At 36.9% G+C, this 26,217-nt stretch overlaps 1 protein-coding gene across 1 annotated transcript in view; it reads right to left on the minus strand.

Annotated features, from left to right (window-relative positions):
- The window catches only part of LOC118910445 (bromodomain adjacent to zinc finger domain protein 2B-like), a 117,254-nt gene that overhangs the window by 35,917 nt on the left and 55,120 nt on the right, over window positions 1-26,217 (minus strand). The window contains exons 7-19 of the mRNA XM_057493914.1: window positions 25,869-26,081; window positions 23,948-24,010; window positions 22,256-22,321; window positions 18,401-18,541; window positions 15,885-16,139; window positions 14,726-14,940; window positions 13,782-13,856; window positions 12,767-12,980; window positions 7,773-7,835; window positions 5,858-6,002; window positions 1,224-1,808; window positions 892-1,047; window positions 346-506 (exon numbers count right to left, since the gene is read on the minus strand). Coding sequence (XP_057349897.1) covers window positions 346-506; window positions 892-1,047; window positions 1,224-1,808; window positions 5,858-6,002; window positions 7,773-7,835; window positions 12,767-12,980; window positions 13,782-13,856; window positions 14,726-14,940; window positions 15,885-16,139; window positions 18,401-18,541; window positions 22,256-22,321; window positions 23,948-24,010; window positions 25,869-26,081 — 2,352 coding nt within the window. The remainder of the gene's footprint in view (window positions 1-345; window positions 507-891; window positions 1,048-1,223; window positions 1,809-5,857; window positions 6,003-7,772; window positions 7,836-12,766; window positions 12,981-13,781; window positions 13,857-14,725; window positions 14,941-15,884; window positions 16,140-18,400; window positions 18,542-22,255; window positions 22,322-23,947; window positions 24,011-25,868; window positions 26,082-26,217) is intronic.

The following is a 26,217-nucleotide window of genomic DNA, read 5'->3' on the forward strand; positions in this document are numbered from 1 at the left end:
GAAATAGTTTGCCATTACATTTATCGTGGCTGAAACTATGAAATCCTGCTTGTGGTGAAGAACTGCAGACCAGAAATGGTATTTTTCATGCCACTGAGGAGGTGGGCAGGATTTCGTAAGAAGAACTCGGGAGGACAGAGCTGGTTTGATCCCACATTTAGCCACTTACTATATTATGACCACTGACAGGTTACTTACTCTGAGCCTTGTTCCTTACCTGTAAGATGGGGGAAATTAATCAAAGTGAGAACATTTAGCACAGTAACTGGCATGTATCAGGCATACAATAAATGTCAGTTACCTTCCATTATTCTAAAAACAGATTTTATTCCAAGTCAATTTTACCTTTACTTGCAAACTTGCTGATGCGACTCTCCTTTCCAGATCTTCTACCTGTTGAAGAATCCTCAAATCCACTTCCATTGCTTGTTCTTCTACTGACCACTTCTCCACAATATCTCGAGTTACCGGGTTTTCTTCATTTTCATTTAATTCAATAATGGTAACTATATTTGAAAGGAAATTTATTTTAAAATCCACTTTATCTCTCAATGATTTCTTCCAGAATGTGAATGAAACTCCAGGGGTACCACGTACAAGTACATTTAACACACACAAATTCACTTGTGAATAAGCAAGGCAGCTGACTCTTGCAAAAGGAGCAGTAAGTACTCTTCTTTAGAAACAGAACAGTATGTCTGCAGGTTGTAACAAACTATCAAAAGTAGTACCAATTTAAGAAAATGTAAGTTGTTTTTGGGCAAGATAGGAAAGAAAAAGCCTATTAGTAATAAATTAAGATTAAGACATACTAAAATATGCTTTAAGATGAAAGAATTAATTCTCATAACTAAGCAAGAGAGCAGAAATAAATCTCTTTTAGGTGCCCACCATCCTTATTCTCGATGCAGGCTTGAGTGATGTAATCCAGGTGTTTCTGAATTTGTTTTTGTAATGCCTTTTCTCTTATGCCTCTGGGATGTAGCACTTTGAGCAAAGCTTTTAAATCCTCTGCGTCAGTAATGCTCCACCAGCCAAACTGCATTTCTAAGCCAAGATAAACATGTAGGGCATTTACAGATATTCAGAATATGAATTAATGGCATGCTACAAATGAAAAAATTTATAACTATATAAAAACATCAAAGATTCAGCTATAATATAGAGATCTGTAACAATACAATACAGTAAGCGGCTACAGCAAACCCTCTCAAGGTACCCACCTTCTGGAATAGGCTTTGGACTAGGATAATCTACTGGTTTGGCTACTTCAAGAGCTGCAGGTGACTTAGAGGGCGGCTGGGCCCGAGGAGTTGGTGAAGAAGCAGCTGGCGCATCGGCTTGGGTAAGGGAAGCGTCCTCCCAAGGTGTTCTTGGCAGTAACAACTGGTCCCTGGGGAGAGGACTGTAGACCTTGCCTGCACCACCTGAACCGGTACTGACCAGATTCGAGTCTGTCCCTTCCACGCTGTTCTGTGTCACCGTTGGCTGCATGCTGCCCGGTGAGTGTCTCCCACGGTTCTGGTGAGGCAGTGCGCACCCATCTGCACCGCTCTTTGGTTTGGGGGTCGTTACATCTGACTCAGGAGGCACCTTAGCTACTTCTAAAAGCTTGCTTAATTTGGAAAAAGAGCCAGGATTCTGAAGAATTAGATTTGTGTTATCTTTTTCGTTAGGATCTTCCTTTTGCTCACAATGATCCGGATTTGAACAATTTAAAGAGTCGTCAGAAGTATCAAATATTTCTTTGGTCTGGATGCTTTCTGCTTTTTTTCGTTTTTTTCTTTCTTTTGCAATTTCTTTCAGCCCTACAAAATCCAAAAGCATTACGAAGATCAGTTCCTCTAGATCAAACCATACTATATTTACTGCTATTTATCAAATCATATGCATAAATACTTTAACAAATTTCTCTAGCTTACTTAATACTCTTCATTTTTTTCTTTTATACACTAGCTTGTTACGCTCATTGGAAAAAATTTTGTAATTTTGTAACTAACCACAAAAAATTACAATAATAAAAAATATTAAAAGCCATAATATACAAATTACTGCTAACATTTTTGTATTAATTTTTCCAGGAATTCTCTATGCACACATGAAATCCTATTTTACAGATTTCCAACCTGTACGTTTTACTGAATAATACTCTTTAATTATTCTGATGTGTCAATAAATATATACCTACGCCTTAAATTGTAATTACTATATTCAGTGGAATATATCATAAAAAATCAACCTTCTATTGATAGTTATTAATAGGGTCCGATTATTCATTAGTAGAAACAATGCTAGAAATGATGAATGATCTTAGATCTGTGTTTGGATTTTTTTTCTCCTGATTTACTTCCTTAGGATACATTTCCAGAAAAAAACTGAGTCCTAAGATATTACTTTTCAGAGTTTTTGAAACATATTGTCAAATTGCCCTCCAGAAAGTCTAGATCAATATACAATCATACTTACACGAGGGCATCTGTTTGCCTACACCCTCAATGAAACTGAAGACTATCAATAACTTTTGTCTTTGGAAATATCCGGGAGGTGAGAATCTAAACTCTATTTTTTTCTGATCATTAATAAGACTGGATATTTTTCTGTAGGATAATAGGTATTTCTCCTTAGTGAACTTCTTGTCCATATTTTTTACCAGTGTTTTAATAATAATTGATAAGAAGTGTTAGAAAAATATAAACCTACTTTATTTAATTTGAAAAACGATGTATATTCACAGTAAAATATTCAGTAATAAGAGGCTAATGTAACCCTTTCCTGCCCTACTCCCTCACTTCCTATTTCTAATCTTCAGATGTAACTGCTTAATCAATCGTGTCCATACATCCTTTGGGAAATCTTACATGCATGCATATGACTATTAGTTTGTGCTGTTACATAAATGGGATGCTACTGTTTTCTGCAACATTTTTATTTGGATAAAATTCAAATGCCTAAGCAAGGCCTCCAACACTGTATGATCTGGTTCCTGAAAACCACTCTTGTCCTTGCTAACCTTGCTCACCTTTCTCCCTTTTTTCAGCTTCTCAAACATGGTAAGTTATGTCCTTTCTTGGGGCCTTTGCACTGGGTGTTCCTCTGCCTGAAATCCTGTTTTGTTGACTGGCTCCTTACCCTTCAATGTTTCAGATTAAGTATCACCTATTCACAAAGGTTTTCCCTGACTACTCTATTTCAAGTAGGGTCCCCATCTTATTATTCACCTTAGAATATCATCATCCTATATGCTTCTTTTGCAGAATTTACCATTATACACATTAACCTGCTAATTTTAAAATATTTCATTCCATACCCCACCCCACACACTACAATTTAACTCAACAAACGTTACTTAAAGGCAGAGCAATGTTTATATTGCTTTAACAGGATCCCAGCTACCTAACATGGTGGCTGCTATGAAACTGGGGCTCAATAAATACTTTTTGGATGATGAAATAAAAGGATGACTTTACTATTTTCACTATATACCTTAGATTGCTTTCCATGATGATACATAGAACTGTATCACATTTTCCTTCAATCAGCTGCATAATATTCTTATATGGATTATCATAATTTATTTCATATGTCCAAAGCTCGCAAATTTCCTTAATTTTGTACAAGTTACTAGCTAGCAAGGAAGTACTAATATTTGTGCTTGATTTATTCTGAGAACTAGTATCTCAAAAATCACTTTCATATATCCAAAAACAAACAGATCAACTAACCACACTAGGTCTGAGACTAGTAGGGGATTTCAGAGGTGATACATTTTAATAGCCTATTCATGGGGTCGTTAACTTTAATATCCAAATTCTTACTTATAGACAGTTAAACCTCTCATTAAAATGTAAAAATTATTTTTAAAATCTTGGAAGTTTATAAGGATGTTAAGTACACAGAGATTTTTTAGATAGTTTTTCTTTCACCAATTTCACACAATCCCCTGTTCTTTCCAGCCCTTACTATGCTTCAACAGACACTTAGATTGGTCCCCTATCTTGGCTATTGCAAATAGTGCTGCAATGAACACGGGGATGCAGATACTGATTTGAGTTTCCATTTTCATTTGTTTGGATAAGTACCCACAAGTGAAAGTGCTGGGTCATATGCTAGTTCTAACTTTTCTGAGGAACCTCTATACTGTTTCCAATAGTGGCCACAACAATTTACATTCCCTGCAACAGTACCCAAGAGCTCCCTTCTCTCCACATCCTCACCAACACTTATTTCTTGTCTTTTTGATAAGAACCACTCTAACAGGATGAGGCGATATCTAATGTAGTTTGCATTTCCCTGACAGTTAATGATGTCGAGCCTCTTTTCAGGTACTTGTGGCCATCTGTGTGTCTTCTTTGGGAAAATGTCCACTGAGATCTTTAGATTGTTTATTTTGCTATTGAGTCATATTTGCTTTTGAGTTTATATACTTTGGATAACAGGCCTTTATCAGATATAAGATTTGCATATATTTTTTCCCATTTAGTAGATTGCCTTTTCATTCTGTTCATGTTTTCTGTTGCTGTTCAGGGGCTTATTAGTATGACAGTCCCACTTACTTATTGACTTATTAGTTACTTAGTTTATGTTTTCCATGCTTTAAAATATTTTTATGTTTAAATATTTTAAGCAATCAGTTAAAAAAAGAACTCACTACACTCTCCTGTTTAACTAACATTCTGACCCATTCATATCAATCTTTAAAAATAAACACAACTGAAGCCTCTAAGTGCCCTCCCTGATTCTATCTCTATCAGCAACTTTTACCCTGGGAAGGCAGACCATGACTTTCACGCATCATTCCAATATACGATTTTATACCCATTCTTCATATTCTTTGACTCACAAGAAATAAATGACTGTGCAGAAGAGTAACTCTGCTTGTTATAGGCCAACAATATTTACATGCCAGCCACTATTCTAAACCATTTTCAATTATTATTAACCGTCCTTTGTGCCCCAAGGGTACTTACATTGTTATATAGTACCTGTTCTAGACACCTATGTGATTAATCAGTCCCTTCTTTACATTGGACTGTTAAACATCTACATGGATGGCATGGACTAATGTTTTGTTTATCTTTGAACATCCAGTGCCCAGAAATGCCCGACACATACTGCGTATTCAAAAAAAACGAGCTGAAAGAAGTTTTCGCCTCCCTACACCACCCTCGGGCAATGGCTACATGTAAGCACTGACTTGACGCTGTGGCCCCATCAGAATCTAAGCATTTGAAAATGCCCAGACATAGTATTCTGAAACATTCAATTCAAGACAGTTTACCGGGCCTATAAATGCACTGTGTACTGCGCTAGTTAATTTAACAGAAACGGAGCCAGAAAAGCAGAGTCTAAAGGTAGAATATGAAGGATGTGTGATAATACTTAAGAAAGTAAGAAGTTTAATGGAGAAGAAGGTAATCACAAATTTCAAACACATACAAGACTTCAAGATGAATGAGTCTTATGCTAAGGGTCTTAGATTTAAGCAGTTTACCTCCAGGGCTACCGTCAGGATGGATGGTTGCTGCAAAGGTTAAAGAGTAAAGCACATGTTGGAAAATTTGACAGTGCGAAGGAAGAGAAACGGAGCAGCAGCTACACAGTACAATACAGGTAAAGATCTGTGTCCACTAAATGGGTGGATGTCAGAAAGTGCAGAAGAAGAAAAATCATGGACTGGAAAGGAATATTTATCAGTGAAAGGGGCATTATGAGTTCAAAAGAAATGAAAAACAAGGTTTTACAATGTTTATCCACAATGCACATTTGATTCTGGAAGCACACAATATATCAAAGGAGTAACAGGGTTTTAAAACGTATGGTTTGTTATATTACTTTGTAACAGATTAATGGCTCCTACCTGCAGCGCTCTCCATGCCTTCTACAAAAATCCCCCCACACTGGGGAAAAATCCAATACCGACGTCTGTAACGATCCTGGCCAAACATCACTGAACGTAAAGAGTGAGACGCATCGAAGAGCTCCCTTCTGTACTGACTCTGTTGCTGTTAAAAAATGATGCATACAATTATGCTATGGGTGTTAAGTGCTTTAAAAATGGATATTTAAGTGACTTTATACTTATCATGGCTTTAGAGCAGCTAGATTTCACTATTGAAGAAAGGCAGCAAAAGAACTGATATCACACGTCTGACTTCAGTTCCAGTAACAGTTGTAAAGACAGAAATTACTTTGAGGGTAATTAGAATATTTTTGTTGCCAAGGATTAAAAAACGTTTTGTTTTATTAGATATCTTATCGTAAAGCATGTCTTATATTTGGTAATAAACAATGTGATCAAGTGTTTCACTGAGCCAAAGACAATTGGCTCAATTCTAATGATTACAGTGTGTAACAAATAATACTCACATATACCTGTATTTGCCTATTTTTATACTCATGCTGCAGACCTTAGGCAGCATATGACTAAATTTTGAAATAACTGTGTGATGAATCTAATGACATAAAATGCAGATATCTCATAATACTAATCCTGAAATACTTCACTAATGCTACTGAAATTCAGTTTTACATGAGAAGTACATACATATACAGTCTATAGATCCAGTGCAAATAAAACCCACAAGTACACTAATGTAAAATAAAACACAGGACAGGTGAGAAATTGGGGATCAACAGAGGTGAGGCTTAGAACCTCACCCCCCCTGTTCTGAGAGAAATCTTCTGCATACGTGGATGTTTTATTGCCCTCGTCTACCTTGGATTAACACATAGTCTACAGGCACACACCTGATCATCCACATTTGCTCTCTTACAACACTAAACTATGTTTTCTACCTTTATCTTGTATCTACCTACCACTTCAGCATTTTATTAAAAATAATAATAATAAAGAGAGAAATGTGGTATCCACATATAAATCAAGTATAAAAATCAAATGAGTATTCCTATTTGAACTGACTGTTCATAGTTCATAATGCATGAGCAAAACTGAAGGTTTCTGTGATGGCTGCCCTTGTACTGTTCACCATGTAAGAACTTAATTCACAATGTAAGAATTTGTTCTCCATGTAAGAACTTGTTTGTTATGCCTCAGAAGATTGGAGACTGACGAAAATTAGGCTTGGAGTGGATTAATGATTGTGCATTGAGCATTGACTCCCCTATACAGAATTTTATTGTTGTTAACAACCATTTGATCAATAAATATGAGAGATGCCCTCACAAAAAAAAAAAAAAAAGTACACACTTCCAATGGTAAAATAAGAAGTAACCGGGATATAATGAATATAGTCAAGATATTGTAACAGCTTGGTATGGTGATAGCTGGTACCTAGAATTGTCATGTATATAAATGTGGAATCACTATGTTGTACACCTGAAACTAATGTAATGTAATACTGTGTGTCAACTACCCTTCAATAAAAAATAATTATCTAGAAATAAATAAATAAATAAATAAATAAATAAAATAAAACACAGGATGCTGAAACTATTAACATGAAATCTGACTGAATTTTAAAAGTTATGAATTCCAAGAAATAAAACCATGCATTTATTGATATTTTGTATTTAAATAAAGAGCTAAAGAATATAGCTCTTGATTAAGTTAGTACCATGTCTTAAGAGGGAGGACTTTAACATTGGCAAGAAACTTTTACGGTTTAATTGTGAGAATGTTTCTGGAGCTCTCCATTTTAATTACTTACAAGAAGCTTGCTTTTATTTAGCAGTCACAAAAAAGGAATCCCATACAAGGTGGATTTTTAAAACACTGCAAAAATGATGTAAGCTATAATCTGAAAACTGCTTACTTTACTCAGCTTTTCAATCTGTCTTTCTAGCTCTTCAACACTTGCTGCTTGGTCACCTTCATCCTATACATGACAAAATACAGTATCATTTAAAGTTTTAAGATTTATTCAATCAATCTGTGGGTATTTAATGAAGGCCTCCTTTATGCAAAGCACTAGGACAGGCCCTATGGGAATGAGTAAGCCTCAGCTCTTGGTTCTTTGTAAACTAATAATCTGGTAGGGAGACACATGCACATCACACTATGGAAATAAAAACCACTACACAGAGGAAGCCATAGGGACCCCAAAAGAGGTAGAGATTTAAGAGTCATGGAGTTCAGGAGAGGGTGAGATTACTTTTAGTGGGAATCTTTACCGAGAGAGGCTACATGGAAGAAGTTGTGTCTTAATTAGCTACCGAAGAATGGTTCGGATTCGATCAATCAGAGAAAGCGCAGGGCATTCCAGAAAGAGTCTGATGTATCTTGACATGAAAGGTACACGAAGAGGTAAGACAGGAGATGAGGCAAGGATGAGTTCAGGGTTAAACGATCTAGAGCTATAAATGCTTGACCATGGTCAATAACGTGATCCTTTGAGGGAGGTTAAACGTGAGAACTACGCTTACAAAGATAATACGGCAATAGTCCTAAGATGGCCTGGAGCAGGGAAAGGATGAACATTGTCAAATCTGGTTAGTATTCCACTGCAGTGACTCAAGAGGGACGGAGAATGTGGGACTTACATAGGTAAAAGAAACAGAAACGGAGAAAAGCAAATGGACGTAAGAGAGTATTACCTAATTAGAAATGTTAAGTCATGGCCACTCATGGGTATGAGGCAGAGAGGGGTGAGGGAGACAAAGGAAGTAGTAAATTATGGTAAGAGTTTAAATCTGGGAGACTGCAAAACTACTGGTACCATTCATTTGGTACCAGTGACTCACTGGAGTCATTTTTAGGGCAAAGAAGGTAAGTTATATTTTGAACACATTGAGCTTTTATAAGAAAAATAATCCCTACGATATATAATACTAATTTCGTAAGTGGTACTTTACTGGTGATTACATGAAATTTTTCATTCTAGAAAATGAATATAGGAAAACAACCACCAAATTATATGTTTTAGAGGGAAAGCATAAAGTAAAAGGCACATGTCTTTTCTTTGTATCGTAGCCACGCTACTTCCTATGGGCAAACTACTTAACTCTTCTAAGACTATTTCCTTACCTGTAGATTGATAACAACATTTCCTGTAACATGGGGGCATCTGTGAGGGCCGAGGAGAACAGATCTGAAAGTAACCAGCAAACTTCCAGGCACACAGTGTGCAAACTGGTTACTTTCCCTCTTTCTGAAAATTGTATCTAGAAAATGCAGGTACCTCTTAGGTTTAAAAAAGTAAAATTTGTTTCCGGTGCTCATTTTCTAGAAGCATTTTTAAAAAGCCACACTGCCACCAACCACTCATGAGCAGGTATTTCTGGATGAGTAGTTATCTCCCCAACAAAAGGAAATGGAAAGAAGCTTTAGTATAAGCTATCGTTTATCTACTTCTCATCCAGTTTAGGGGAGCAAGTTACAGAGGCATTTAGGCATACTGTTTGTGCTAACAGTAACACAATTTCTACTTCAGGAAAGAAGTCTTAAAAGAGAACAGGCCCAATGACCCTCAAATAGATAATTACATAATTACATGTCTGTATGGTTCTAAAGTGATCTTTTGACTCGCAGGGCAAATGTTTGATAATATGCTTACACAAAAATACAATTCAAGCAACAGTAATAAAAAATACTTGCAAAAGACATCAAAGTAACTATGTATCAGTCAAATAAACTTAGTGCTGTTTCTAAGACTCTCCCTAAGATGAAAAGGAAGTAAAGTGTCTACTAAGGTTTGTTTAAAGCAAAGGAGTTTTGACTAATAGTCCTTATAATTTTAAGAGATGTGTAGAACTTAAAAGGTCAGAGAGAAAGGCAAGGAGACTAAGCACAAAGAACTCATCTCTGCCGTGGTTCTCCATGATTTCCCAACCAAAAGAGAGGCCACTGTATGTCCCTATGTGTCAAAGTTCAATCATCCACATAACCTGTTACCAGGCCAACTTGTGAAGTTAGAGCTCACGTAGGTTTCAACACAATTCTAAGGTTTAGGTATACAGACTCCATGTGCTGAAGGAATGAGGAGTGTGGAGAAGAGGGAATCATCTTTGAGACAAAGGGGGATGGACTTAGTCAAGGGCAGGACCTTCTAACAGAGAGCGATCACACGGGTCTCAACGGAAAGGCTCCCTGAAATGCATCTTCTAGGGAGTTTTAATTCCTGGCACTCTCCCCAAACTTTAATCAAGAATCTAAACCTACTTTTTGAGGAATAATGTATCTATCCTATCATTGGGCTCATTAAATAGTTAAATTTTTTAAGGCAATTGATAAGTGGCTACCAGTTCTTCATCATAACAGATAACTCTAAAATCACTTAAAAGAAATGTCATTTTGACTTGTTAGGTCCTAAAATTATTATCTTAAAAAGTTTTTAAACTGTTTTCTCACATTAACAACATATACATTTGCCAGGATTTTACTCAATGAAACCCTATAATCTAACTATAATTCAATTAAAAAGTCACTTTAAATGATATATGTGGTTAAGAGACATTAATGATATTTAAATAAGTAGTAACAAATTTTAGTAGAGTTTATCTACCTTGCCCCATTGATTATTTTCTTTATATCTTCAACCCCCTCTCTTACTGACTCCCTTCAACCCGAAATCATATTTAGCCTTTCACATCTGAGTAACCCTTGGTTGTCTGTCCCCTTTAGGAACCACCTTTTCCTCTGAGGCACAATGCTTACAGAAGTCATCTCACCTCCTCACCTTCTACGGTGCTCGATCCTTCGCCACCCAGCTCCTGCTCTGACCCGACTAACGACTGTGCTGCCACTGGTCCCCAGTGACCTCTGCCTTGCCCGATCCCACAGACACTTTCGATCCTCATCACACTAGACTCCTGCTACGTTAACATTGTTTATCACTCCCTCCTTTGAAATGTTCAGTTTTCTTGATTTTTGCTACTACTACATGGGTAGAAAAGAGCTGACATTGCAGGTCTGACTGCTCTATTTGAAAGGCCCGCGTACAAGGCTGGTCCCTGGCTGGTGTCTGGGAACTTGGATTTCACAGGGTTTCCTCCCACGCTGATAGACTGGCTCACTGGAACCCAACTGGGCTAACAATGGGCTGTATACTGAACACCTGTCTTTCTCCTGGGAGTTTTATACTTGTCATAACTCATTCCTAGGAGACTGAAGCCCATCCTGTGTGACTCCACTGGGAAAAGACTCTTAACAGTGTGGGTCTGGTTTCCTCTGGGCTGTGGCTCACACGCCTTTTCTCTCTGATTCTGATGTGTGAGTCTTCCTAGTGAGTCACTGACTCTGGTGATGGCCTCAGAGATCCTTGAACCATTACAGACATCTCCTACCTCTACGACTGCTCCTTCTTCAACAAGAAGCCCTACGGGATCTTCTGAAATGTTGACATCCCTTTGGGGTTCCAACTTCAGTCTACTGCTATGTTCCCTAAACCAATCACCCTGTACAGAAATCACCCACCTCATGATTTTAAACTACTGTCTGTGTGAATAACTTCCAGATCTATATGTTCATGACTGAACTCATCTTTAGGCTTCAGATTCTTATATCCAACTTACTGCAGAACTGCTGCAAAGGCACCTCAACCGTAACATGTCCAAAATGAACCCACCATCGTTTCTTGTCTTCCACTATCTGATCTGCACTCCCCTCCTCCTCTATCATCTATTTATTCTGTTCCTCCTGATTTCTCTAACTCAGTTAATGGCAAGAATACCACGCAGCCTCCCAAACCAGATGGTCGGGCATCAATCCTACCCTTCCATCAACCTACCAGTTCAAATACTACTCATTCTTCTCCCTAAGTATTTACTGAAATCGTTTCCTCCTTCTTCCCAACTACCATCGGGCTCGTTTGGGACCCTACAACTCATTAAACTCTTGCAACATCTCCTGACCGACCTTCCCACCTCTGATCTTGCCCTACCCCAAATCTACTTCTATTTTCCATGGAGCTGCCATAGGGAGCCACTAAAAAAAGCAAGTGTGACTCTGTCATTCTGTCACTTACAAAGAGGAAGCAATGGCTTCCTCCTACCAAAAAAGTGTAAATCCTAGTTCACAGTTGTTGCTAGGAGGCTCTCTAATAACAATGAAGCACTTGTCAGTCACTTAAGGCGCATCGTGGTTTCAGATTCCTACGTCCGTTTATGCTGTGCTTTTTGCCCGAGCACTTCTCTACGGGTTCTTCCCCAGGTTAACATTCAGCCCACCTTTTAGCCTCAGCCAGTGGGCCCAGAAAGCCTTCGTTGAGGACCTATTCCTCATAAAGGTTCAATGCCCTTCCTTTCCGCCTGCCTAGCACAGAGTAGATACCGCCGGCAAAGCAGTTAACATGTAGTACATTACATTTTCTTACGGCAAATCTTCCTCAATGAGACTGCAAGTTGAGAAAGGACTTTCGGTACCTTACTCATCTTTGATCAAAAGTGCCCAGAGCGAGGCACATAATAAACTGATGATGCTTGAGAAATACATCAGTTTCACTAAATGTGACAATACTTTCAAGGCATGAAGTATTGTACACATATAAGCTAGGATTTTACCAGAATGAAAGAGGATAACTGAAATTAAGAATCTACATGGTTCTTTGAAGAACTCTCTATATGTTCTATAAAAAGAAAAACTTGCCTTTGTTTATTCAGTGTAAGCCCATCCCATGTGTGGGCAATTATTAAACCATCACAAAAAACTTTACGAGGTGATTGTTATAAATATTCAGTTTTCAGATGAAGAAACTGAGGCAAGTAAGTGTCAAAATGGAATTCAAACCCAAATCCACCTGACCCCCAAATTCTGTTATCAGTATGTTATGTTATCTTTGTCAAGTAATAAAATCTACCTAAACTTGATTACCTCATCTTCACAGACATCAGTTTTCTTTCCTTTTCTGTCTTCCTTGTCTTCCTCCTCCTCCTCCTCCTCGTTGCCATCAGCGTCACTGTCGCCGCCCTTCCTTCTTCGCTTGTATCCTGCTGTGGGGGTGGCCGACGTGTGCTGCTCTTCTCCAAGATCGATGCCACCTGAAGTGTCTCTCTTGCCTGCTTTCTTAGCATAAATGATTCGGAGCCTTTAAAATGTAACAAAATTAGGATGTACAAGAAAACCTTCTCTTCATACATTTTAGAGAAAATAACGTGAGTTTTAAGCAAAAATGCCTTACGGTGAGTATTAAGTCAATGGCAATAAAATTAGAATTAAAGAAATTTAAGAAATATGTTTCCAGAAATTACAGAATATATTGACTTTTAAGAATTATTCTGGATCTCTCTGGAATTAGAATATATTTTAAAAATAAAACTTAGCTGCAAAAATTAACTCTAGCAATGACCAATGATAATTCCTGATCCCATGCTTTCAGACTGAAAAAATTTCTGTTCAAATTATACAAAGAAATCTCCTCTTACATAGAAATTGAGTAATTTCAGCATTATATTTCCTGGCGGGAAACTAATTAAGCTTTAATTCTGAATACATTTGGACATTTTAGACTCTATGAAAGCAAACTTTAATTAGAAAGCAATTTTTAAAAGTGGCAGTTCTAAACAGATTCTACTTATGACAAAACTAACTTGATAGCCAACAACAATCTTAGAAAACGTGATTGCTTGACTTCTTTGGAAGCAAAAATGTAAACTGACTTTTTTCTAAGTCTGAAGCATAAGATGTTCAATGACTCTAATTACAACTTTTGTCCATTGCAGACTCTCATCCTAGGTTTTATTAATTTCTTAATTCATCTTAATTAAGCTTTACCTTTTTTTATTTCTTACACATAATAAACTTTAAATTCTGTGTTTGGAATTTATGTTTTACTGGGGAATTTGTACAATGGGAAACAGTATACTAACTTTAATAAAACAGGACTTACTTGCGGAGTTTACCTTCTACCATCCATTTATCTCTCCTCAAGTTTGACATATAATCAGTGTTCTTGTCAATTTCACTGTCAATGCAAAAGTTTATTAGAAGACAGAAATTAATCCATTATGCAATATGTTAACATGGTGAGTAAACTGTTGCCATTTCTTGCTAACTAAAAGTGATGTCAATGAGTAGCGAAAACAAGTGAAAAATTATATCAATACAGTATCACAGCTAAGAGATATACAGAAGACTTAGTATGTCCACCAATGGTAGAAATGCATGGCTCTGAAATATACAGATTGATCCTTTTCCTAGAAAGGAAAAGAAGTAAAAGTAACGATAATTAAAATATGTAAAATAATGAATAGAAAGAACAAGATGAATATGGATATGTTCACCAAAACTTGAAATACTAGAGTGCAAAATCTACTTTGACTCTTAAATGTAAGCTTTTAAAAAGTACAATACATCAATAAACTAATATTAAATTGTTATTAGCACATAATAAAATAAAAAGCTGGATAATTCTATTAATGGCTATGAAGGAAAATCACGTAGTTATTTATCACTGAAAGATGTCAAAGAAAGAAAAAATTCCGGATTCTTGCAAAGGTGCTACCTTCTGGTGCCATGGTAAGAAAAAACTATTTTTATGTTTCCTTATATGAATAATTAACAGAATTATTAAATAAACAAAATGGTAGCAAAGAACATGCAGTAAGATCCAAATTTTCTTTTCAACAGACTGCAGTAAATACATTAAAATAGTAGTAGTAGTAGTAGTCATCTCTGAATGGTGAGGTTAAGTGTAATTTTGTTTTCTTTGTGCTACTCTGTAAACTTTGGATTTTGCATGGGTAATTTGTGTTACTTTGTCATATAAATTATTTCGATTAGACAAATTGAGAACAGGAAGGAAGCGCCAGAGAAGTCTAGGCACGGGCTCACCTCACCACCCTCCTGCTGCACGCCAGCTCACTGATCAGGAAGGCCAGCGCCGAGGCTTTCTGGGCCGGAGTGTGGGCCTGAAAAGCCTTGGTCCTCAGGCTTTCGGTGAGCTCAGTCTGTCCACAACGGGCCTCCATAAAGATCTGCAAGATCTCGGAAACATTGTCTCGATTCATACCAACATTCAGCAAATGTTCTCCAAGAGCTGTTTCGGCCTATAAAAGTTTGGCATTTTTGTCAGTATTGATCCTAACCGTACAGAACATAAAAACAATTAAGATTTTTAAATGTTTTTATTATATTATCTATGTATTACTGAAAAGGGCTTAATTCACACTTGAAATGAAGTAAAGATAAAAATAGACAACAGATGATAGACAGGTATTTGAGTACTTGCGTCTTTCTATTCCTTCTTTAGACCCTTGGTTAACAGGCAGGAAGGAGAGTATGTGAACTCATGAGTAGATATCATACCTTCTTTGACTATAGAAACTATCTCAAGCTTTCTAAGGCTTTATCTAGGCGTTCTATCAGTACTGGTTGCGGGAGGCCCAGGGGCACTACTGTTGTGTTTTCCAGCTCTAGAGTGTCATGGACTTTATTGTCTGGTATCCTAAATAGGAAAATGGAAGAACAAGCAACTGGTGCACCTGGAAACTTCTCTCTCCATCATATTATCTACAGCAAAGCTGACTGAAATGTGTATCTTAGCTGGAATTATGATCCACTTGAATTTCTTGAGTATCCACTGAGAGGTACAGAGTCTTAACATGCTGATCTTAGAGGTGCTGTCACTAGCCTCAATTGTTCACAGTGATTGAGAGCACACAGCATAATTTCAGAAGGCATACATAAATTTTAATTCTTTATGATTTATAAATTCTCTTTTGCTGAATATCACTTTCCTTAAGTCACTTGGTTTTGGCCAAAAGCTAGAGAAAAATAAGAGTAATCTGGGAATATCTACATTCTGTAGGCTTTATGAACCAGGTTTCCCTAGATGTGGACCATTTGCAACTGAAAGCAAATCTACACTTAACTTTGTGAGATGCGGAAAAAACTAGATCAGTGTATACACTCTTCTGCTAATATGCTAAAGCCAGTTATCAGTGCACTGAGGGTACAAATTAAAATCACTTTTTGTATTTTGTTTTTTTACCTTGTATCCTGTAATTAGACCTGGATCACACACAGCAGCTGACAGGAGCCTCACAAGCAGGTCTTGTACCTTAGCCATGCTGTCCCCTAGATTCAGCAATCCCTCTTGAAGAATACTCAGGTCTGGAACATCAGTATTCCCATTAAAGCCTAAAGCTTTACCGAAGACTCGTAAGAACTGCACCACAATGAGACAGTTTGAAAATGTACTTCCAGAGAGGACAAGTCCTGGAATACGAGGCAACTCTGGCAAAGGCTGAAAAATAAAATAAAATAAAAAACTAATTAACTAAAACGGCTATGACTTCAGATTTTCTGAAATAGAACAAGTTGCCGTCTTTCTTCGCTCTTGAATTCTGCCAGTGGTTTTCCGTCTAGACTGTGGATTCCCTGAGGGCATTTCTGCAACCCCATAGTACTAAGCACGGGATTTTGAAACCAAGCAACCATCAATAAGTTTTAGTGGAACTCAATACGAACTCAGAATTCTGAAAAAAGAACACAAATTTTAATTAACATATTGATAGAACATGGGTTCCATAACTGGAGCAACAGAAGAAATAAGCATTTCAAAAGTACTTGGCCATGGACATACTAAGTAGGGCACGTGTACTAATTTCTTCTAATGATGGAGACTGATTAATAATTCATGCTTTTTTGGCTGCTCAGAAACTACCGTGTATCTATGGGCCGATGGGAGAATGGTACCATCTTTGGCTAATTAATGCAGATAAACTATTTGGTCCACATGACCAGAACCCATGATCCTATCAAGAACCCAGTTACACTGCAACTAACAGTCTCTAGGCTTGTAGCAAAACACTAATATTGAATTTCAATACTCCCATTAGAAAGCAGCTTCTTTTGCTACTTCTCAAATGTGCTCACATAGTAACATTTTAATGACAAAACTGTAGTACCAGTTGTCATGAATATTTAGGAAGTAAATAAGGCAATAAGGCCATGAATGAGACTTAATAATAGTATTTCAAATTTTGATTAGAAAAAAATGAACTTTTACATATTTCTATTTCACTGGTCTTTGTTAAACAATGTTCCTCCACCCTGCACTTACTGAAACAACTAACCAAGGACCTTCTCTAGTGATACTGTGTGGAAACAGAACTGCGGATAATATCTGATAGCACACAAACCTTACAGGTTCCATTTGAAAACCATCTAAGTCTGAATCTTTTTTCTTGAACCATATCATACACATACCATGTGATTTAAAAAATTTATATAACAAAGCTATCAAAAGGCTTAAAATGGACTTCTATATTTGATTTACTGCATGTGGATTTAAACAGAAATAACAAATTCAAGAAAATAGAGATCTTTTAGGATTTTTCAAAAATTGCTCACTGTGAGCCTACTAAATGTGTCAACTAACCTATGTACCCTCTCTGGACATAGGAAAATTTAAACATGCAGTTTTACTAAAACTAGTGTTTATACTTTTATTTGTAGTTAAAAGCATTTGTGCTAAGTAAGAATATTATTATAACTAAATCCCCACTAGGATATTTTTGCTTTAAGTGCTTTAGAAAAAGCTGAAAAGAGACAATCACTCTTTGTATTATCAGATGAACATGGCATATAATATAGATCCTATTGACTAATTATACTATTGTTGACAGTATTACAGAAATATGTATTATTGACAATTTTCTACAAATACCATCTTAACTATAGCCAAACATAATTGATTTCTTCTGATAAGTATATAAATTATGCCAGTTAACATGATTATCACGCTCTTTCCAAATTTCTACTTTTACGTATTTTAGCAACATCTGTGAAAACAACAGGAGAGAAAACACATGAGGTCCTCTCACTGGACACATTTCTTGGCTTTCAAGGTGATAAACAGTATGGACCCTGGAGTTTAACAAATTGGAGTTTGGATCCAAGGTGCCACTTATGAGTTGTGTCATCTTGGGCAAGTTCCTTCACCTCTTTGTGTCAAAGTTTCTCACTTGTAAATGGGCATAAATACCTCTTCAACAGGATTGTGGTGAGGGTTAAATGGGAGAATTCATACGTAAAAAACACTTAGCACAGTGCCTGGAAAGTAGTCAACATACTCAATGAAGTTAGCTAACAAGTCTAAAGCACTGAAGGAGGTTACAGATTATAAATCCTGATTTATTTAAATATCTAAGGGGGTTTGAGGAGAAGGCAGATCTTTCTGTATCTAAACATATAGGAAGGACCAAATGAAACAGAAATCTTATCTACTTTTATCATTCCCCCTTGTACATTTGTACAGTGTTTTTATTTCAATGAAAAAGATTGGCAGCACTCCACCACTTATATATTTAGAACTTCCATTTCCAGCGCAGGAGGTCAATAGACTTATTGGTGGCCATCAGGAGAAGCACACTGACCTAGACTTGGAAATCCACTGCTCAGCTGAAAGTGAAAGCCTTCGTACTGGCAGCTCGGGCAGACGAATGAGGTGAGAACACAGGAAAAATTAAGCTTATTAAGGAAATGGTTTACATGATAACTTACCTTTTGGTCTGCTAAGCACATGTCTTCATTAGGCTTCTTTAGTTCTTTTGCAATTTCTAATTCTAATCTTCGTTGCTCTAGTTTAAGCTCTTTCTTTAATCGTTTCTCATCACGTTTTTCTTGCTTCGACCGTTCTTTTTCCTTAAAAAGAAAACCATGCCCACATAGTCTCTTTAACCATTATTATGTTTGAAAAGCCATTAGTTAAAATTTAAAAAGTGATCTGTGTTATGTCCATGAACAGAACTGTCCAAGCAGGTTTAAGCGACGGACTTAGGACTGCATAGAAATAACTTATTTTGCTTTTCAGTATTGTCACTCTTTGATTTTCAAAATAATCTTATGACTGTATATATTTTTGTGCAGTTGATCCTTAATCAGCACAGGCTTGAACTGCATGGGTCCACTTATATGCAGGTTTAAAAAAAATACACACACTGGTAACTTTTTTGAGATCTGCAACAATTTGAAAAAACATTTTCTTTTCTCTAGCTTTATTGTGAGAATACAGCGTACAACACATACAACATAAAAAATATGGTTGATGATCTGCTTATGTTATCAGTAAGGCTTCCCAGTCAATGGTAGGCTATTATAAGTAGTTAAGTTTCTGGGGAGTCAGGTGTTATATGCAGAGTTGTTTCCTTAATGTCACATTGTTCCAAGGCCAGCTGTGTGTTCTGTGTGTGTGTGCATGTGTATTCTTGGGCATCATTTTTAACTAGTGATATGCAGTACTTTTTCCAATTAAAAAACCATAGCTATAATATGGAACAGAAGGTAAGAGTGTGGTCAATTTTTAGGATAAAACGGAGATTTCCAAGAAATCTTTGAAAATAGTAGGATCTTTAAAACTTGGTGACAGGCATCCATTTTTGTTTACTAATAAAGATACTTCAAGGGAAACATGGCGTCTCTAAATTCAGTGAATTTAGTGAACTTATCCACTATTTTAATTTATTAGTCAAATTAGTCACTAATTTATTTACTGAATTTTAATGAACTGTATAGGACTAATGCAAATCCTGTGGTTCTCGTGTAAGATGACTCAAAGAACCAGTTTCAAATGGCATATATAGACAGTCACAACCTAGGCCCCCACAAGGTCAGTCTCACGTCTTACTCTCAGTGCATTCGCCAGGCCCTAGTGACACTGACACAGCTGGGTTGGGAAAAGTCTGCGTGACAGTTTGAGGCACTGCTTGGATGATGATGTGATGATGCTGCTGAAGATGGAGGAGGAGGAGGAGAAAGAGGAGAAGCAGCAACAAAGCTAAGACAGGTGTACATACAAGGTTAAAACTGACTCCCTCTGCCCCTTGTCTTCCTCACCCCAAGGGCCCTAACTCAGTCATCAGGCTGTACCTTAGTGTATGTCATCCCCGCCCTGCTTAGAATTCACAGCTCCTCCTCCTCAACACATATGCCTTTTTTTTTTTTACTCTTCCCACAACTACTTCAGGCACTTTAATATTTCTTTTTTGGCTCCCACATAACATAGCATTTATTGAACTCTGGGACAATTATCTGTTTAATGTCTCTCACGTTACTGTGAACTTAGAGTGGTCAGAAGAACTAATTTATTCACCCATTTCTTAATGCACCTATTCAATTCTCAGCTGTACAATTTGCCAGGCACAGTTTTGAGGGATTTTTATCCTTTTCCCTGACTCTCATGTCTGTATCATTTCAACATTCCTCACCAACTGATCTAAATATTGTTTTTATTTCTGACTATAGTAATTATCATCTGACTCTAACGGACATATTTGGTGTGCTTTAGCATATAAAACTTATTTAAGCATGAATTAATGATTAATTCTACAAATGCCACATAAATAAAGATACGTTAACATCTGTACTAGTAGTCATTGAAAATATTCAAGAGCCAGTCTTTTTCTCTACTTTTTACATTTTATATCGTGGACAAACATAATTGATGTTTTCAATTTTCATCTATACACAAACCTTGTATCCAAAAGCAGAGATAAACACCTTTGTTAATAATACTCAAGTTATATTTAGGAATTTTTAAGTATCTGAAATCACAGTCATGAAACCAAATTTTAACCCCTCAAAAGACCCTCAAACAACATCCCGGTAATTAATGGTAACTCTTTTTATTATTGGTAAATAACTGATAACGTTAGGCTTTTGTTTCTATAGGCTTCACTTTTTAATATTGAAACAAAGAGAAAGTTATAATCCAAGGACATAATCAGATTTCAGATGCCATTTGAAACTTATAAACAACACAAAGTAGCTTTAGGGAGATCATTCTGATCGAGAGAAACACCACACAGTACAAAGCATTATCCAACAGTTTGCACTTCTGAGTTGGGGGTCTGCTACTTAAAGAGCTAAAGACATCACAAAAAAACCCATATATAAAGAAACAAATATAAACATACAATAAAAGCACACATTATATACATTTATCTGTGCTAAACATTATTTCATATAGTCATTTTGAGTTTTTATTTTTAATATAATTGATACTGGTATACCATCGCAGCGTTTACTTAAAAAAAAAATAACATGCTGATTCAAAATGGATCAAAGACCTGAATGTAAGTCATAAAACCAAAAAACTCTTGGATAAAAACATCGGGAAAACTCTTTTGGACATAAACATGAGCGAATTCCTAGTATCTCTCAGGGCAAGGGAAACAAAAGCAAAAATGAACAAGTGGGACTATATCAAGCTGAAAAGCATATGTACAGCAAAGGACACCTTCGTTAGAAAAAAAGGAACCCTGCAGTATGGAATATATGCATGAATGACAGATCTGATAAAGGGTTGACATCCAACATATATAAAGAGCTCGTGCACCTCAACAAACAAAAAGCGAATAATCCTATTAAAAAATGTGCAGAGGAGCTGAACAGACAGTTCTCCAAAGAAATTCAGATGGCCAACAGACACATGAAAAGATGCTGCACATCGCTAGTCATCAGAGAAATGCAAACTAAAACCACAATGAGATATCACCTCACACCAGTAAGGATCGCCACCATCCAAAAGACAAACAACAAGAAATGTTGGCGAGGTTGTGGAGAAAGAGGAACCCTCCTACATTGCTAGGGGGAATGTAAATTAGTTCAACCATTGTGGAAAGCAGTATGGAGGTTTCTCAGAAAGCTCAAAATAGACATAACATTTGAACCAGGAATTCCACTTCTGGGAATTTACCCTAAGAATGCAGCAGCCCAGTTTGAAAAAGACAGATGCACCTCTATGTTTATCGCAGCACCATTTACAATAGCCGAGAAATGGAAGCAACCTAAGTGTCCATCAGTAGATGAATGGATAAAGAAGAGGTGGTACATACACACAGTGGAGTATTATTCAGCCATAAGAACAAAATTAATCCTATCATTTGCAAGAACATGGATGGATCTAGAGGGTACTATGCTCAGTGAAATAAGCCAGGCAGAAAAAGACAAGTCCCAAATGATTTCACTCGTATGTGGAGTATAAGAATAAAGAAAAACTGAGGGAACAAAACAGCAGCACAACCACAGAACCCATGAATGGACTCACAGCTACCAAAGGGAAAGGAACTGGGGAGGATGGGTGGGAAGGGAGGGATGAGGGCAGGCAAACAGAAAGGGGGCCTTACGTTTACCATGTATAATGTGCGGTGGGGGCATGGGGAGGGCTGTGCTACGCAGAGAAGACACGTAGTGATTCTACAACATCTTACTACGCTGATGACACTGACTGTAATAGGGTTTGTGGGGGGAACTTGGTGAAGGGGGGAGCCTAGTAAACAAAGTTCTTCATGTCATAGTGGATTAAGGATAACAAAATAAATTAAAAAACTAAAAACTCTGACTGTCCTCTACATTTACCTGTTTTCGTTTCTCAGCCTCCAATAATTTGGCTTTTGCAGCTTCTTCCTTCTTTATCCTCTTAGCCTGTGCATATAAAATAGGTCGCAAAGTCATGCAACAGCACCACCACAAACTGAATATGACCTTAGACTTGGAAACGGAGCTCCATGCCTCGCAAGGTTCAAACAGTATGTAACGTGTATGTAGACAATTACAGATTTCCCCTCAGTTTGTTACGTTTAACATACTGATTTCATTTGTAACGTATAGATTACAATTAGATATACAAAAAAATTCTTAAATTCGTAAGAGAATGTCAGGTTTTTTTTCTTCAAACTCTGTAAAAAGTCTGAAATAATTTGAGTGTTACTTTACCTTAAAACTTAATCACAGAAAAAAATGATGTTATGGCATTTTTTGCTTTTTCTGATTTTTGAAAGTAAATCATGATCACTGTAGAAACTTTACAAAAACGGGATCGATTTTAACAATAAAGGTTAAAGGACAAATAAGTAGCATTTAAAAATGCCCGTGTCTACTTTACTTGAAGTTTCGTTTGTAATACTTAAAATTTGAGATAAATCCATTACTTAAATAACATTAACTCTATTTAACGTACGGTGGTTAAATTCAAGGTTTTTTCCCGAATATAATAGAAACATAACCTTTAATGAAGCACATTATGAATATCAAGCTCATGCTATCAAATTTGAGCTTTATAATCTTACTCATTAACTAGTAGCTTCATAATTATCTAGTAGTAATTGCCAATGTACTTTAATATTTTCAATTTGGAGGGTTTTAAAATTAATTTGAAATGGGTAAGGGAATATGTGTACATGGTTTTAGAAGGAAAAAACCTGCAACTGTGAAAACCCCAGCTAACCGTATTGCTCAGGGAATAAGCCAATTTTTATGGCAACAGTTTCCTGAACAGCTAAGGGTTTGGATTATAATAATTTTCAACATTAAAAAGCTCGTTTTGGACAAAAGTACTTTGGATAATTTTGAGACATATACACGTACAGCTCAGATAGACACAGTACACTTAACATAATTTGGCTTTTTCTTGAAGACTTGAGCAGTTATTCTTGACATCAGTTACTATACACAGTTTGATAACAGAAATGCCTTTGGGCCACTGAGGTGTTGAAAATTGCTTCCTTTTTAACTACCAGATTACAGACTGTTGCTAGGCTTTGGAGTTTCTGTTTATCCTATTTTCCCTTGCTGTCTTGCAGCTATTCCTTTTGCTGTTGCCAGCATGTCCTTGAGCCCTATTCTGTCAGCCCAGTTCTGTCCGAACTCAGAAAACAAAGCTGGTTAAACTGTTTCCACATTGAACACTCCTACTTTTGTCATGTTTCATTTCTAAATGAAAAGCAGGTATGACTATAAGACTTAATGACGTTGTGAAAAGTAAAGAACATGAATTTTAGCGTATGATCTTTATGACTATATTGGCTATTGAGAGGTTTCCCCTTTCTTTTTTTTCCTTTACTTATTTCCTGGATTTTTACTATTAGGATTAGATAAACTTGCTAAGTAAGGTTCAGAGAGGTCCTTATTCTATACATTATGTTTACAGATAATTTGTGATGGACATGTTAATTTGTATGAGTGAGAGAACAGACTGATAAAATTTTCATTTTTCAGACTTTAAAATACATGACTATATTACTTTAATCATATCAAATTTAAGAATTCTACCTCCAGAATTTGCTGGGCTCGAAGACCTTTTTCCATTCTCATTTGTTGTATTCTCTTAATTCTTTCCTGTAGGAAAAATTATGACAATTTTAGATAATAAGCTAAATATCTAGGAGGAAGGTATTTAAGTGGAATCAAATAATTAAAGATATAAGTACAGATTTACCAAATTTTACCCATGCTGGATATAAATTTTAATTATTTACTTTAACATTATATATATGCCACCTGTCTTAAATTGGAATGACTTTATAAAATGTCTCAAAACAATTTTAAAATACAAATGCTAAATAAGGATATAAAAACAACATAAACCAAGCTGGTTAAACTCAAGTCTTTATAAATATTTGCAAGTACAAGTAATACTCATTTGGAAATAAATATTGGACAGACAAGTAGGATAAAACAGTCTATCAGGAAATCAGGACCCCTAAGGCTGGTCCTGAGTTACTGTCACTCATTGCATGAACTTGGACAAATAGAACTACTCTTGCATAAAATAGGGGAGGCACTTGCTCTTTTTCTCACTGTCACAATTATATTTAAGAAGTTTTAAAAAGTGCACAGTACATCACGATTGTACGAAGTATTAACAATTGCCATAACGTGATAAATTACATTACTTTCAATAACTACAGTAAGCCAAATACAGAAATAATTTGTAGTAACTTATAAGTGGTGCTCAAATTATCTAAATGTAATGTACTAGTTATTGTTTGAATTCAGCAATCTAAATTTTGTTAACCTTACATTCTCATTTTAAAAAATCACTCCATATGTTATAAGCACATCGTTAACAATTTCACATACATAAATCCCTTTCAAAGTCCTAAATTGGCACTGATGAGGATACAGTTTTAAAAAAATACACCTAAATTGCCCTACTTGTAAATTGCAGCTGTCCTAGGATTTTCAGAGCCAACACATTCTATACTACCAAATATTACCATACCCACCCCTACTTCCAGATGCTAGTTGTACCTTTTGAAGCAATACTTTAATACATTTTTATTTCGTTTTTTGCATTGATGTTATTGATTTCCTGCAGGGATCCACTGTAGGATAATGAGATTTCTGGAATTTCTGCTGTGATTTTAGAAGACTGATCACTTTCTATGACTTTGCTCATTGTGAACCTAGGTTTTGATTATAGCTCACAAAAATAAAAATACAAGTGTATATTTTCTTTTATTTCCAAGTTGTAGAGAACACTGCATTTGATCCGCATTTGAAATATTTATTTAGATTAGAACTTGAGACCAAAGTGTTCTCTGAATTTAATCTTTAATCATGTCTACAAAAGGCATTCATTAATCACTTAAGCACAGAAATAGGTATAGAACCTTGGGCTTAACTCACCCAGTGTAGAGCTGTTGTTTTAGTCTGAGTGATTTATACGGATGTACATATATATACTTGGTAGTGCTTTCATTAGCAATAGCAGAGATAAACATTATTTATAAATCAGTGCAGGGGAAGGAGCCAAGATGGCGGCGTGAATAGAGCGGTGGAAATCTCCTCCAAAAACCCTATATATTTTTGAAAATACAACAAATACAACTATCCCTAAAAGTGAGACCAGAAGATACAGGACAACAGCCAGGCAACATCCACACCTGTGAGAACACAGTGCCTCCGAAGGGGGTAAGATACAAGCCGCAGCCCGGCAGGACACGAGCGTCTCTTACCCCAGCTCCTAGCGGGAGGAGAGGAGTCACAGCAGGGAGGGAGAGGGAGCCCAGGACTGCTAAATTCCCAGCCCCAGCCATAAGCACTAGGAGAGCAGACACACAGCGAGTGGCGAGCTGGATGCTAGAGAAACGGGACAGTAAAACCTGCGAGCTGCCCCCACAGCCGGAGCCCCAGGGACAAAGAAAAGCGAGTGCTTTTTGAAAGTCTTAAAGGGACAGGAGCCTCAAACTGTAGGAAACACCCCGGTGTAATCAGCCCAGTTACTGGGAATACCGGGTAACTCGGGGCGCCCCGAACCCCTGGGTGGCAGCACTACTCGGAGGCCCCTCACGGTGACAAACAGCGTCCCTCCAATTTCAACTCTGACGTGGCTCCGCCATAGCAGAACAGTAGTCTGAGGCCGGCCTCTCCCATGGAAGCAGGGCAGAGATTCCTCCACAACCTCCGGGCAAGAATAAGAAACCCAGTATGCGTGCAGCTGCCCAGCACAAGCCGCTAGGGGTCGCCGTTCTCCCAGGAGAGGAAGGCCACAAACCAGCAAGAAGGGACGACCTCCCAGCGACATACACACCAGCTCC

The sequence above is a fragment of the Manis pentadactyla genome, chromosome 16 (genome assembly GCF_030020395.1).
Source record: "Manis pentadactyla isolate mManPen7 chromosome 16, mManPen7.hap1, whole genome shotgun sequence".
In the NCBI taxonomy this organism is placed as follows: Eukaryota; Metazoa; Chordata; class Mammalia; order Pholidota; family Manidae; genus Manis; species Manis pentadactyla.